At 29.6% G+C, this 14954-nt stretch overlaps 1 protein-coding gene across 1 annotated transcript; it reads right to left on the bottom strand.

Moving 5' to 3' along the window:
• Positions 1–276: 276 nt before the first annotated feature.
• LOC124836821 (Protein kinase superfamily protein) lies at positions 277–4092 on the bottom strand. The gene is made up of 4 exons (XM_047312049.2): positions 3680–4092; positions 2262–3248; positions 1250–1297; positions 277–1001 (listed from the first exon to the last, which is right to left on the bottom strand). The coding sequence occupies exons 1-4, from the start codon at positions 3866–3868 to the stop codon at positions 621–623; spliced, it is 1605 nt and encodes a 534-aa protein (XP_047168005.1). The 5' UTR covers positions 3869–4092; the 3' UTR covers positions 277–620.
• Between the last annotated feature and the right edge of the window lie 10862 nt (positions 4093–14954).

The following is a 14954-nucleotide window of genomic DNA, read 5'->3' on the forward strand; positions in this document are numbered from 1 at the left end:
TTGAGAGACTAAAATGATTACTAAAACTTAGTGACAGGTATGACTTTGGAAGACTGGATCAAAAACTCTAATTGGTTTTTTAAAATAGCTTCGTCAAACCTTTTCTTTTCCTTTGCTAAACAATAACAAATTGTCTTTTTTAAATAATCATGTCATATCAAAGCTCAGTTTTAGGTTAAAACTCGTGATATTACTGATAAAAAACAAACCAAAACTAGGACACAAAAGATGCAGTAAGTAAAGTCTACTGCAACAAATCTGATATATGGATACTAATAAAGCATAAGAATAAAAATAATAATGATGATGATAACTCGTTCAAATGTACAGTTCGAACCCCTCAAATATAGCACTTCCAAAAAGATGAAAATCTAACCTAGGGAGAAGCTTCATACAAATTCTCCAAAAAGATAAAACAGTGGTTATATCAGTGTGACTAGCTTCCCCATAAAGGGTTTCTTCCCAAACGACCACCTCATGTATGACCTTGTGGCATGTAACAGTTATAACATCATGCAGCAGGGACAACCCAGGCTTACCATATAAACAAAAACAGATGGCATACCCACCTAAACAAGCAAATTTAACTTCCATTTTTATGGCTTTCCAAATTGGAACTCTTAGAGTTGTTTTGAATTTCCATCTATGGCCATATTCCCCATACCAACTTCCACACCCTCCTGCTCTTTTTCCCTCTGCATCTTTTCAGATATTTCCCCGTCAATTGCAGCATGCTGTGAAGTAGTTACTGAGGGCTCAAGAGTCCGGGGACCAGCACTGAACCATGAATGCTGAAGGCATTGTGCAGCGGTTGGCCTCTTTTCAGGGACAAAATCAAGTAATGGAAGAAGGAACTCAGCCATGCCATTAGCATCTTCTTCACTGAAATCATACTTCTCCATCATCACCTTATTAAGAGGCCAGAAACGCAATCGCCGGATGTGTCTCAAATCGCCATATCTGTTGAAAAAATCACGGGAATAGCGGCCACCAAGTGCAATCTGAAGGTAAAGATGTTCAACTTTTATAAAAGAGAACAGATAAAATATCCATAGATCTTGGAATAACATCTTGCCGTAAACTACCATATTTGTTTTTTTTTGTTGAAACAGAAAAATGGTTGAATAAAATAGCATCAGGAAAAAAGTGATTAAAATATGTTGAAAATTTTTGTTCTTGATCATATCAACATGCAAGTTTATTAGAACAGCTCTGATGTTGAACATCCAAAAAGGAAAAACAGGCCTACCTTGCGAGGCATCATCCCAAGAAGCTCCATCATCAGTGCTAGATGATCCTGCAGAGTAGATTCCAAATTATCAACAATCCATAGATTGAAATCCAGGTCCAAATAACCACAGCAGTATTTCACAATTTTATATATTTGTTTAAAAAGAAAAGGAAATGAAGACATTTTCAGTTAGTATTACGCACCGATAATGTACATTATTTTAAATGAACGAAACTTTAGAGCTTAGAGCCCCTTTCATTTTTAAACAAGTTATTTGACCTCAATAAGTCCAAACTTCAAAAAGGTCTTAAAGGAGCATGGTGAAGCATCAATTCTAAAGTTCAATTGAATGAACAAACAAGATTATAACAAAGTTGTGGGATATTGCAGGAGATGACTTCTCATTGGATGGCAATGGGATTTTGGAGATTGTTAGCTTATCTCTTGATAACCCAAACTTAGAAGACTTGTTTATAATTGTTTCTCTTGATTTGTTTGATTATGAAGCATGATTAGTACGACTTACTAGACTTACAATTCATATGTGTGTGCATGTTGTGTTCTCATGTCATATATATTTTAATCTATCCGTATCCTAGTGTTTGTGTCGTATCCACATCCATGGCTTAGACATTTATAAGGCCTTGGGCTCTCCAAATACAACTAGCTTTTATGGTGTGGGCCTCTCAAGATTCAAAATCAATTGGTATCATAGCCTTCTGCAATAGAAGGTGTGACTCTCCCAAGGTTCTTATCAATTTTTACAATTATTTACCGAACAAAACTAGCAGAAATGTTATTTTAATGCAGATATGATTCAAAAATGTAAGGTAGAAAATTGAATTTTAACACTGAAAAACAACAACCCAAACGGTCAAGGACAAGTTTCATTCTCAGAACAAACATGATAGCAAGCCAGTTTTAATAGTCATAACAATAATAGTAATATAATAGTAACAGCAAGTGTTAGATAATTATGGCATGAAATGAAGCCAACCAGTTCTTTCAAAGTTCAAACAGGTGCACTTACCTCATCCCTGTCATAGTTGTCACCACTATGAGGATCAAAAAGAACATCTCCGGTGGCAAGCTCAAAGCAAATGCAAGCAAAGGACCAAAGGTCAGCTGGGGTTGAATATTTAGATCCAAGAAGAACTTCAGGACACCTATACTGCCTTGTCTGAATATCATTTGTGAATTGTTTATAGGTCCAACAAGCATTACCAAAATCAACTAGCTTGCACTTAAGATCGACAGATGCAAGCAACTTCTTTCTTGTAGAGCGGCTACCTCTCCTGTGCCCATGACTTCCTTGGGGAACATCCTTATTTTCAGAAGTCTTTGATGATTCATCTTTACTGCCAGGGCTATTAGGTTTATTGTCACCAGATTCTACACTTGGCTTCACATCAGTACTACAATCATCTTGCTCATCAGGTGCTTTAGAATCCTCCTCAGCTTCCTCGGCATGCTCCCTTCCAACACAGCCCTGGGCTAACTTTTTAGCCTTTTTTCGTAATTTCTTTTTCTGGTTCTTGGTTAGATCTCCATTAACATTCTTATTGGCTATTGTTATCCCATTTTTTGTCACAGCATTATCCTTCGTGTTTGGAAGGATAAGTGGAACACCTGATTTTCTAGGATCCTTAGATGGATCTATGGGAGACAGAAGCAGGACATTCTCAGGCTTCAAATCAGTGTGTATTACAGAAAGCTCACGGTGCAAGTAATCCAAACCCACCAAAATATGGAAACAAATTTCCTTGACCACAGGAAGCGAAACACCTCGGTAATCACTATACTTGATAAGGGTAAGAAGATTATCACCAAGGAATTCAAAAACCATACAAACATGCTGGCCATTGGGCCCTGAATGCTTAAAGTTATCCAGAAGCTTTACAACACATTTTTTGTCATCTGGATCCCCATCAGCAATTTGTTTGAGAATCTTTATTTCGTCCATTGCCGCCTCAGTGTAATGCTGAGCACTCTTTTGAATTTTTAAGGCAACATATCGCTACAAACAAAACAATTTAAACCATCACTAATAAAGTTCCAAACTATAGATTGCTACATGTATGTTAGCTGGGCATTAAAATGATAAAGAATAACATGTACTCTATTTGAATAAATTTCTTTATAAGCCTTTATAAGAGGAGAAAAAATAATTGAACTTTTCCTATAAGATAAAACCAACTTCTATACTTAACTTATTCTTCTTATATAACATCCCCAGAAGCTAAAACCAACTTCTATACTTAACTTATCATTTCATAGACAAAAAATTGTGATAAATATAAACAGAAATTTGTCCAAATCTCCTCACCACATACACTCTTCACAACCCAAACTAAAAAACAAAACTTAAACTCTCTTAACTAATTGTAAATTGTCAAAAGCATTCGTTTCTGACATCTTGCGAGGAAACAAAACAAAAAGGGCACGAACCGATTTGTTAGTGTCCCAAGCGAGCCACACAGTGGAAAAATGACCCCAACCAAGCTTGCTCTGTACCACATAGCACCCATTCTTGAAAGTGTCACCAATTCGAACCGCATGGTACCCTCCGCGCCTGTAATCTTCAGTTCCTTCGTCCTCCGAACTGTAATCACTCACCTCACTCCGGTCCTCCGCCATTGAAGGACCTTCAAACACAAACCCGCTCTGAGACGGCGACGGAAGAAGAAAAAAAATCGAGGAAGACAAATAGGAAAATTTCAACGAATATGAATGGATTTGAACAATGAAGAGAAATATTGGGGTGAGAAGGGGGCGACAGAGGGCCTTGAATTCGGTGAAAGGTGAATGTGGGGAAATTAGGGTTTTTGAGTTGGTGTTATTGCCGGGAAAACAACATAAGAACTAAGAAGGGAATTCATACATAAGTTACGTTGTTTTCATTTTAAATAAAATAAAAATAAAAGATAAATGCTTATCTTTTATAACTACAAGTTATAGTAAATAAATATTTTTAATATATAAATTATATTGCAATTAAATATTATAAAATAATAAATTTATGATAAACAGTTTATAATATATTCAAATTTTATTTTGAGTTTTGATATTTTAAAAGATATTAAAATTTAATTTAAAAATAAATTGAAAAAAGTAAATTTTAGAAAGAATAACTTAAAGTATTTATGTTCTTTTCTTTTACATATTTTACATCTTAATATATTATTTAATATATGTAATGAAAAGTTGTTTTTTTTATAACTTTCAAGTTTCTTATTATCTCATTTTTTTTCCTTGGTAATAAAAGTTTTTTTTTCTAATTAATGATTTGAAATTGTTTTATTTAAATTTTAAATATATTAAATAATATATCAAGTTTAAACAAATAACATAAAAATTTATATGAATAAATATTGCAATACTTATATTCAAATTAAAACTAATAGATACATTAATATTAAGATTATTAAATTTAAGCTTAATAAATACAAATACGTAAAGAGATGTGTTTTTTTTTTTGTTTGCGTAACAGTATCGAGGAAAAATAGACAAATATAGTTTTGTTAAAAAAATAACATGTAAAGCTACTTATATTCAGTATTATTAGTTCAAATTTTGTAAAAAAAAGAGATAACCATGTGGTTTAAAAAATTATTATCTCATATGATGTTATAGTTTATTTCTCCAGTTAAATAATTTGCATTTTTTTCATTATTTATAAATTTGTATTAAGTCGTCGTTTAAAAAAACTACCAATTTTTTAAAGAAAAACATGCAATTATAATGTAAAGGACTACACATTTTTACAACACTACTCAATCACAAATTATTACATGCGATAAGTTTATTAAACTTTACAATGTATATCTTAAAATATATAAATTTAACATTTTGTTTATTAATTAATACAAACAGTTCACAAAATTAGAGATTTAAAAAAATTCTAACAATTTGTATTTATTTTACATGAAAAAATAGTATTTGTTTTAAAAAGTTGAAAAGTTTTAAAAGTGTTACATCTCTAACTGCCATATTTGACATTTTGTTGAAAATAATAACAAATATCACAAAATAATTTAAAAAAAATGTTTTATATTTAGTAAAGATAAACTTTTAAAGATGACTAAGAAAATTTATCATTTTCTTATTTATCAACACTTTTAAGTTGGAGAAAATTTATACTTTTCTTATTTAATAACATTTTTAATATGGGATATAAAATGTTAAAGTGAGAAAGATGATATAAATTACAAATTCAATAGTCTAAAAATTTGCTCTTATTAGATAGTTTTCCTTGTTGCAGTTATAACAATTTGACCAGTTTTTTCTGTTACACAGTTTTATATAAATTTTGTTTTATGTATATATTATTTATGTTAATATATTGATATTTTTACACAGTCTAAAGACAAAAATAATATGAAATGTTTGTGTTACTATCGAGGGCGGGCAACCGACCGGAAAGGCTAAACATAACCGATCGGGTATTCTAGCTTGATAAGTCCGAAACTCCTTAGCACAACGTGTCCGATCGGGCAGATGTATAAAACTGTGGACTGGAGACAGCAGTTGAATGCTCATGAATGTGTAGTTAATGAGATAACGGTCATTGTCGAGTATTTAAAGTATGCATTGAAAGCCATTAAGAGGTAAATTAATGGGTAATATTATCTGAAATCATATAAATAGTAGTCAAATGAGTATTTGCTGCAGGTCAACCTATTTGTGTGAGAAAGAGGTGCGAGGAGAGCAGGACCGATCGGAATAGGAGGAGTGTTTCCGGACGGAGGTAGCAGGAACTCTACCCGATCCCATTCGGCATAAACAGTTTGATTTCCCTTTCTCTTTTTTTTATTCTTTCTTTTCTCATGTCTACAGTGATTTTTACACAAAATCTTAAAATCTCTTTTTTTTTTCATTTACCATGAAAATCCAATTTTTATTATTGACTCTTATTTGTTGGATGACAAAAATTATAATATTTCTTGCGCTTAAATTCATTAACAAACTGAAGTTGATTAATGGAGCCTTATTAGAACTTTTGTCAAATAACCCTCTCCATGAGCTCTGGGATTGTTGTAATACAATGGTTACCATGAACTTCACTGTCTGTTTTAAAGATGACAATATAATAATGTAATTATATATCTTATTTATGCTTATCTTTTATTTAGTAGTTTTACAAAAATGTTACAATAAAAATAACACACTTTAAATGTTATTACAGTGTAAAAATATTTAAAATGTCAATTTATTAGAAATCATAATTTATAAAATAATTATTACAAAATTCCAGTGTGTGTGTATATATATATATATATATATATAACTATTGCATGGAAGTGTAACACTGTCAAATTTGAATAAAATTAAAAAAGAAATATATCATATAGTATTATTTTTTGCTAATAGGTAGGAACATTATGTTATTTATCTTAGATTCAGAAGATCTGAGTAAGTTTACTGCTTTGTCATTTCGCTATTTGGAGTGATATTTCATTTTGGCAATCATTTTGGTACATAAACATTTTATTTAGGTAAAGTTGGTACTTCCAAATGTTTGACACCAGATCGATTTGGTAGTTAGCTGTTGGATGAGTCTTTATTAGAATATCAATTTATTAAATTAAAATACACAAATATCAAGATGGGAAAAAGAGGTTGCTTTGTTTGAATTGACATGAGAGTGGGAAAGAAAATAAAAAAAAATATATAATAGAAAGTTAAATTATTTAGATTAAAAGAAGATAAAATAAATAAATAAACATTATAAACAATATATGTAAAATTAACTTTAATATATTAATATAATTACAAAATAATTTATAATTTAATTTAATTTAATTTAATTTATTTATCATTTAAATTATTATTTTTTATTGTAATAGAAAACGTAGATAATAATAATAATGAACAACATCAAACTCTTAGTTTATCCGCAAATTATCGTAAGATTATGGGAAAATTAAACTGTTAAAACACTTTCGTTTTACGTATTTTAATGTTTTTTTAATCTTCAATTTTAGTATTTTTTTTTGTATTTTTATTTAATATTATTTCGTGCTTAGAAACAAATGAAGGTTGTGAGAAAAACATAAATTGTTAAAAAAAATTCGTTTTACGCATTTTTGTATATTTCAATCCTCAACTTTAGTTTTTCTTGTTTTTTGCATTTTTCTTTACTATCTTTTCATGCTTAGAAACAAACATGTAATATAAACTTTTATTTTGATCTTGAAAATTTAGAAGTTACATTTTTAGTTTTTCAAATCCAAATTTGATATTATATTAAAATTTATATAATCTTTAGTGTACACAATCTGAAATTTTCCAACTCCTATATTTTAGATATAGGCATTTTAGACATTTTCAACATCTCATGGAGTGAAAAACAAATCATGGGGTGCAAAACGTAATTGCCTTGTTTTCATTTTACACACTGCGTTAAGGCCCATGTCGTAAAGGCTTCCATACTAAATTTAAATAAACTATTAAGATATTTTACACATTTAATTAAACTTAAATTTCTAAATTAATTTATAAAATAAATTATTTTAAAAGGTTTTTATTTTAATAGCAAGATTTCTAATCGGTTTTCAAATAATCGACCAATATCAAGATATCAAGAAATAGATAAACTATTTTTTTCATTTGGTATTATAAGAAAGTATTTCCAAAACTATTACGCCGGCAACAATTGCTTTGAAATAAGAATACTTCTATACTCATTATAATCATATTCAACCCAACGGCATACTTTCTTGTTCGTTGTTTTTCAAAACTTAGACAGGTTCATGTTTTCTGGGGAAGGGACAAACATAATAGAATATTTGTTAATATTGCTTTGATGATGTTTTCGATGTATAATGTATAAACTATAATACGAACACGAAGATGCTGTTGATTGTTGTTCATTAGTTCATTACTTTCTTACGTTACATTGTAGAATAGAAAAAAAAAACGTTCGGAGAGACCAACGTAAAGAGTAGAGGAAAAATAAAATAAAATAATCTGTTGGAATTTCCAAAGTATTGTCCCACTCTCTTTCTCCAGAAAGAGAAGAAATAATTTGTAATATAGCAATTATATATTAACATATAGATTTCTTTTTACAACATTTTAATAAATGTGTTATTTTTTTAATAAATTTAAAGTATGTTAGTATAATAACAAGTAAATAATAAATTAATGAAAAGTGACATACATCTTGTATTTGTAAAAAAATTAAAAATACTTTTTTCTTTTTTATATTGCCACGAAGTTAAAAACAAAACTGAACACTCACCGATTCATGAATGTGCATGGATCCAGTGACTATGACTGGGAGGGATGTGGATGGTGGTGTCTGAGAAAAAGAAAGAAAAAGGAATCTGAAAGATGATAGGAGGGAATTAACATGAAAAGAGGTCAAAGTTGGTTTCGTTCTATGGCTGTTTGAATTCAAAATAATACCACCCGAAATCCAAACATTATATGCTATTGTTTGTTTTAAAAATTGTAATTTCGTTGGACCAACACTTGTATCTGATTGCTAGATAAAATAACTTCTTTTAACTTTAGTTTTAGTTTTCTTTTTTCTTTTAATTACAATACTAGGAAGGAAATGTAAATGTAGCTTATTTCAATAAATTTGGGCAGCGAGATCATATATGTTTTTCATTATATATTTATGGTTTAATTGATTCGGACGTTCATGCAGTTTTGCGTCAATTAGGTTTTTGTATTTTGAAATAACTCAATTTAGTTTCTATTCATGAAAAATTGATGCAATACAATTCATGTTCTTAAATTCTGTGAACGGCGTTAAAATTGTTGCCAGGTAACTAGGGTGAGGTAGCATTTGAAAAACACGTGGCACATATTTTTGCAATATTTTTATAATCTTTTACAATTCCTAGCACCGCCACACTCAAATCGCACTACCACCAAGCCGTCGTCGCAGAGCCACCTCAACCTGCACACAAATTCGCAGAAACAAAACCCTAGCCGCTACGACTACCACGCTCATCACCATCAACACGCAAGCTTCTTCATCCGGCAACCATGGCAGCCCAAAACGTCGTCGTCGCCATCCTCGCCGACAGCCGTCCTCTCCAACGCATCATCAACGCCCAAGCTGCCGTCGCAGAACCACCATCTCGCACCTTCATCTTCTCCAGCAAAACCACCACAACGCCACCACATCACTCCGCCACCACGACCCAAAATCGCGCAAGCTTCGAGCCTCACTCACGTAGACCATCATCGTGAGGTCACCATCAACACCTCGTCATCCTTCAAGCTCGCATCGGACCACCACCATGAGCAGCGCCGCTTCTTCATTCATGCGCAACCATGGCCATCTTCCATTGACGCTTCGTGCTGCCATCCTCACCACCTGCACTCAGAAGAACCAGAGGACCAACAACCATCACAACACAGAGACCCAATTCGAAGAAACCCTTCGAACTCTGAATCGCCATCCGAAAGAGGCCACCACCACGAGCTTCTGCCTCGCATCTGCAAATAAAGGAAAACCTAAGAGGACAACCAAACAACAGAGAGATCCAACAACCACCCTTCAGGAATCGCCCCGCCATGAAGAAGAAACCCCGATCGCGTAACTAAACCTGCAACCAACTAAGCACCGTGAGTGACCTTATTTCCATCAGCGGAATTCCTTCTCTCGCGTAGAGACTTCTTGATGGCGTAAGTTCTTTTTCCCAAATTTGGCAAACCCTAATTTTGGGTAGAGAATGACACGTGCCATGTACTTTTCAAATGAAATGCCACCTCAGTTAGCCACCAGGCAACAATTTTGACGCCGTCTACATAATTTAACGGCAGAGACTATATTGCTTCAATTTTTCATAAATAGGGACAAATTGAGCTACTTCAAAATACAAGGACCTAATTGACATAGGGACAAATTGAGCTATTTCAAAATACAAGGACCTAATTGACGCAAAACTGCACAAATTGGGACCTCCGAATCAATTAAACCTATATTTATTATGCATAAAACTAGATGATGTTATAAGTCGAAAAAAATTTGTCAAAAAAAGAGTTTAATTAATTTATCTTAACAAAGTTTGTAAGGTGAGAAATTACTCTTAAAGTTCTAAATTGATTTTATTTTTGGTTGTGAAATTTATCTTTATATAGTTTTTTATTTTAAAATATTAGAAAGTAAATATAAATTTAATTTATCTAAATAAAATTGATACGTAAAATAAAATTTGTTCTTCCTTATATATTAATTATGGACGAAACTATATAATAGGTAATATAATGTCTAAAAGTTTTTGTTAAGTAAATTTTAATACCATACTAAAATATGAATTTAATATTATTGTTAAGACGGAATTACAATTCTTTATAGATCCATACACTCGAGTAATTTAGTGACTTATGATAACAACTTTAAATACAATTATTGATTTTCATAGTATTGTTTTGGTTGTTTTTTCTTTATAATACTCAATGTGTTATTTTGGTTTGAGAATTTTGTTGAGAAGAAAAAAATATTTATAATTTTTTTTATAATAACAGGTCTCATATGTGATTTTATGTTATTTTATCGATAATGTTAATTGTTAGTAGTGAAAAGAGTTTCCTATCTTCTTTTCTAAATTCATCCAAACTCTTCTCAGTATAATGATATATGAGAATAGTTGGTGTTTAATATATTAAGTATATGACAAATAGAAAGTATTTAAAATAATTAGAACATAGATGTGACTCATGGCTAATACCTAAAGAGTTTATGATTTTAAGGTTATTATTGATGTAACTGTTTATGGAGTTGGAACCACATGTCTTGCAAGAAAAGTTGGGCATATTTGAGTTGGTGAAAAGAGGTCGGTATATCTGGTGCACAAGTTATATGTGCTTTACTCTATAAACCTTCATTCACCTCAGTCTTCTAACCTAACCCCTTTTGTCAATCTTGTTAATTAGGAATGAAGAAAATATCAGCATTACGCAGACCTATTCACTTTCTTACTACAAAACGTGCTCATCATTCTTTTCTCATAAATAATGGTGACGACGGTTTTATCATTACATTAAATATTGTTTTTATTATTTGACGTGAATACACGTTAGCTAAACTCTTGCTTCTAAGTGTATTTTTTTTCTATATTAATAAAAATAGAAATAAACTAAGTCAATGTTTTGGGATTGAGTTTTGTAGGGAAAGTTTTTGTCAACGAGGTCTCATGTTTTGACAACAAAAGAGTTGGAGTTGGTATACGGTGTTAAGGTCTACCTATCTCTTTCTTCTAGAATATAACATCATCCTTTTGAAATATTTCTTTCACATTTATAACCAAACAAAAGAAGAACGACATCGTTTTCGTGCATCAATTCAATGCAATAAATTGTAAGGGAAAATGTGATACGACGTTCAGAAATGTGTTTTTTCTTAAATGTGGATCAATTATTAATGTTTATTCAATGTAGTGATTGTCAATTGATACGTGGGTGGTGGAAAGGAATATAAATTTATTTAATTTAAATTAGACATGGTTTTCTTTGACAGCTGACCGAATATTTAAATAATATGATGGACTGAACAAATAATAAGTTTTTAATAAAAATCAATTTTAAAATAATTTAACTTTATAAGATGATTTGTAAAATATATTATAAAATTATCATAACTCCAACAATATTTCTTTTTTTATAATGATGAAAAGCTTGATATTTATTTACGTAATTATGAAAAAAAAAAAGGCCCTACTAACCCAAGAAAATCCCAGTTCTACCCCTTCTCCTGTGAGTTGGCAATAATAAAAAAAGTAGTTGTCAAAATGGGCGATCCGACCCGGTCTGGCCCATCACGGGTTGGTCAGTGAGCCAACCCAACCCGGCTTATTTATTAGTAAGTCAGAAAAATTCGAACCCAGCCCGACCCACCACGGATTGGTGGGTAAACGGGTTAGCTCAGTGACTAACTTAACTACAATTTTTTTAAATAAAAAAATTACAAACTTTCTATAATTCAAATTTAAACAAATTTTACAAATAAGAAACTTAAATAATTTTTCCAAACAAAAAAAATAATCTTTTTTTTAAAATTAAAATTAAATTTTAATAAAATAAAATTAGGTGAGTTGGTGGACCAACCTGATTCGTCACGAATTCAATCCGCATGAGCCAAGTTTAAATGAACCGAATTGAAATTTGACCCGCATAAAAAAATATAATTTTTTCAAATCCAACCCCGTTCGAACCCATGATGGACAAATTGACTCGCATTTGTGATCCATTTTCACAGCTATAAAAAAAAAAAAAAGTAAAAAAACAGAAGAAAGCAATTAGGGTGAAATGGGGAATAGAGAAGTTGAGACTTTGGCTTTTGTCATACTTTATCTTTCCGTTTCTACAATACAAAATTGAAAGTAAAAGAAGTTTGGGTTGTTGTGGATGTGGACTGCATTCACTTTCTTTGAAAAATCAATCGTCTAAAGGTGAGATTTGAAATAATTGTGCATTGGGTTTAGCTAAAGCTTTGATTTGATGTTGTGCAATTTGCAAAGCAAAAGCTCAAAGCACTTATGTTTCTTAGTATTTTAATTTTCCTCCCTATGCTTTTTAAGGAAAGCACCATTCATGAATGTACAAACGAACGCAGGATTTTTCTGTCGTCGAATGAATATAATGCATTTTTAATTAATCACGTGAAGAACAAATATTTATCAATAAGAGTGTCGGGGATGTGATTACACGTCCAAAACTTGATTATGTGATGAGAAATTTGGTATTTAATTTTAATCGTATTTGAAATTTGGTTGAATAAGCCACCATGGCATTATCATAAATATTTTTTTTAACTAATCATCCCAAAAATTAGTTATTAAAAAAATTAGATAAATGATGTCGAACAATATCTATTAATTATTTCTGTTATTCGTTAAGTATTTATTTAAAAATATTTGGAAGTATTTTAAAATATACAATTACCTATAAATACTTATAAATATTTAAAAAAATATTTTATAAATTTTTTCAATAAAATTACAAAAAAAATATAAGTATAATATAAATTAAAATTTAATTTTAATTAAATTAAATTTAATAAAATATAAAATATTTATAATTTTAATTAAATTTAACTTAATAAAATATCAATTAAAATTTTATTTTAATTTTTTATTAATGATAAATATTCATAAATACATATAATATGATACAATAATTTATTTATAAATGAATATTAAAATATCTGTTATCTAAAAATAATAAATATCGATAAATACTTACTATGTGTTATAAATTTTATCTGAAAAATTTCCACGTTTTTTTGTCATTCCTAAATCAAGCAAATCTGTAATCGACCAGAATACACAATATAAAAAAAAAAATCACGTTGATTAAATACCACCAATTTTTTAAAATGACTTTCAAAAGACTTAACAATTTTGAAAAATAATTTGGTGTACGAATATGATTGACAAGTATTTTTAGCAAACTTGTTATAAGCTAAAACACTTGTTTGACTGTATTAATTGTGTTAAATAAATGACCTTTTTTTGTAGTTTATAATATTTTTTGAGATGCAACTTTAGTAATGTAGTTTATAATATTATCAAGCACAGAAAGTAATTGTGAAAATGAGATATTAAGTGAAGAAAAATCGTAAGTAACTACCCTTATACAATAAATTCATATTTATTTTTTACTAATGGTGTTTTGGTGTTTTTGATGAACTATATGTTAATATATCAAGTATAACAAAATGCTTTGAATAATTGCAATGCAACAATTGATAACTTTTACATCTAAGTAGTAATTGTTGTGTTTGTGTTTTTAGTGTGGAAATTTAAGTTATGTTTTTGAAACATAATTGATTATATATAATATTTATATTAGAATTAGATTATTATTATATAATTATAGGTGATATGACAAATATTTTGATAGAAACAAAAGAAATCCATTTATGTATGTATACTAGTATTTGACTCGTGTGATACAAGAATATTTTTTAGAAAGAAAATATTGAATATTTATAAGTATATATTTTATTATATATAAAAATAGTAAAATTTATATGAAATTTATTTAAAATAATAATAACAATAATTAAAATAATGAATTAATAAAAAAATAAAAAACTTTGTTTGTAACACAGATTCAGATCTCACACAATCAGTATTATCCTTTACCAGACTTAATTTTTGTCTGCAATAAATAAACATTAGATATAATAAAAGTGCTTTATTTTAGTGTTATTCTTATCTAGTTGTGTTTTAATATTACTTATATGTTTAGTTTTATATTAATAGTAATATATAGACTAATTTATCATTAATGACCTTCTAGATTCCATGGTGATATTAAATAATTAAAATATGGAAGTTTAACATTGATAGCATGTTCATAAACTTTAATATAAGTTTAAGTATTATTATGCTCCAACTTGTATTGTTGCTTTTTCTGATTCGGTAATATGACAAGAGTATGTTCGTGTTTGACGATTGAGTCTAAAATCGCGTTAAAAACGCGAAATTATTGGTACAAAATAACTTTTTTAGAGGAAGAAACTGAATAATTGTTGTTTCCTTGTCAACGGAGATTTAATTGATTTTGTAAAACAGTGGAAATGTAATTATTTATATTAAAACTTTGAAAACATTGATAGCTTTAATCAAATTAGATTTTGGTTCTATTATTTTAAATGAATGAATTTAATTTTTTATTTCCATATACACACATATAAACCTTATCTCTCTTTTAATTTGATGAAAGTTAAAAATCATGAATAGATATCAAGTGATAA

This window comes from Vigna umbellata, chromosome 6, assembly GCF_029865625.1.
Source record: "Vigna umbellata cultivar VRB3 chromosome 6, Vumbellata_1.0, whole genome shotgun sequence".
NCBI lineage: Eukaryota > Viridiplantae > Streptophyta > Magnoliopsida > Fabales > Fabaceae > Vigna > Vigna umbellata.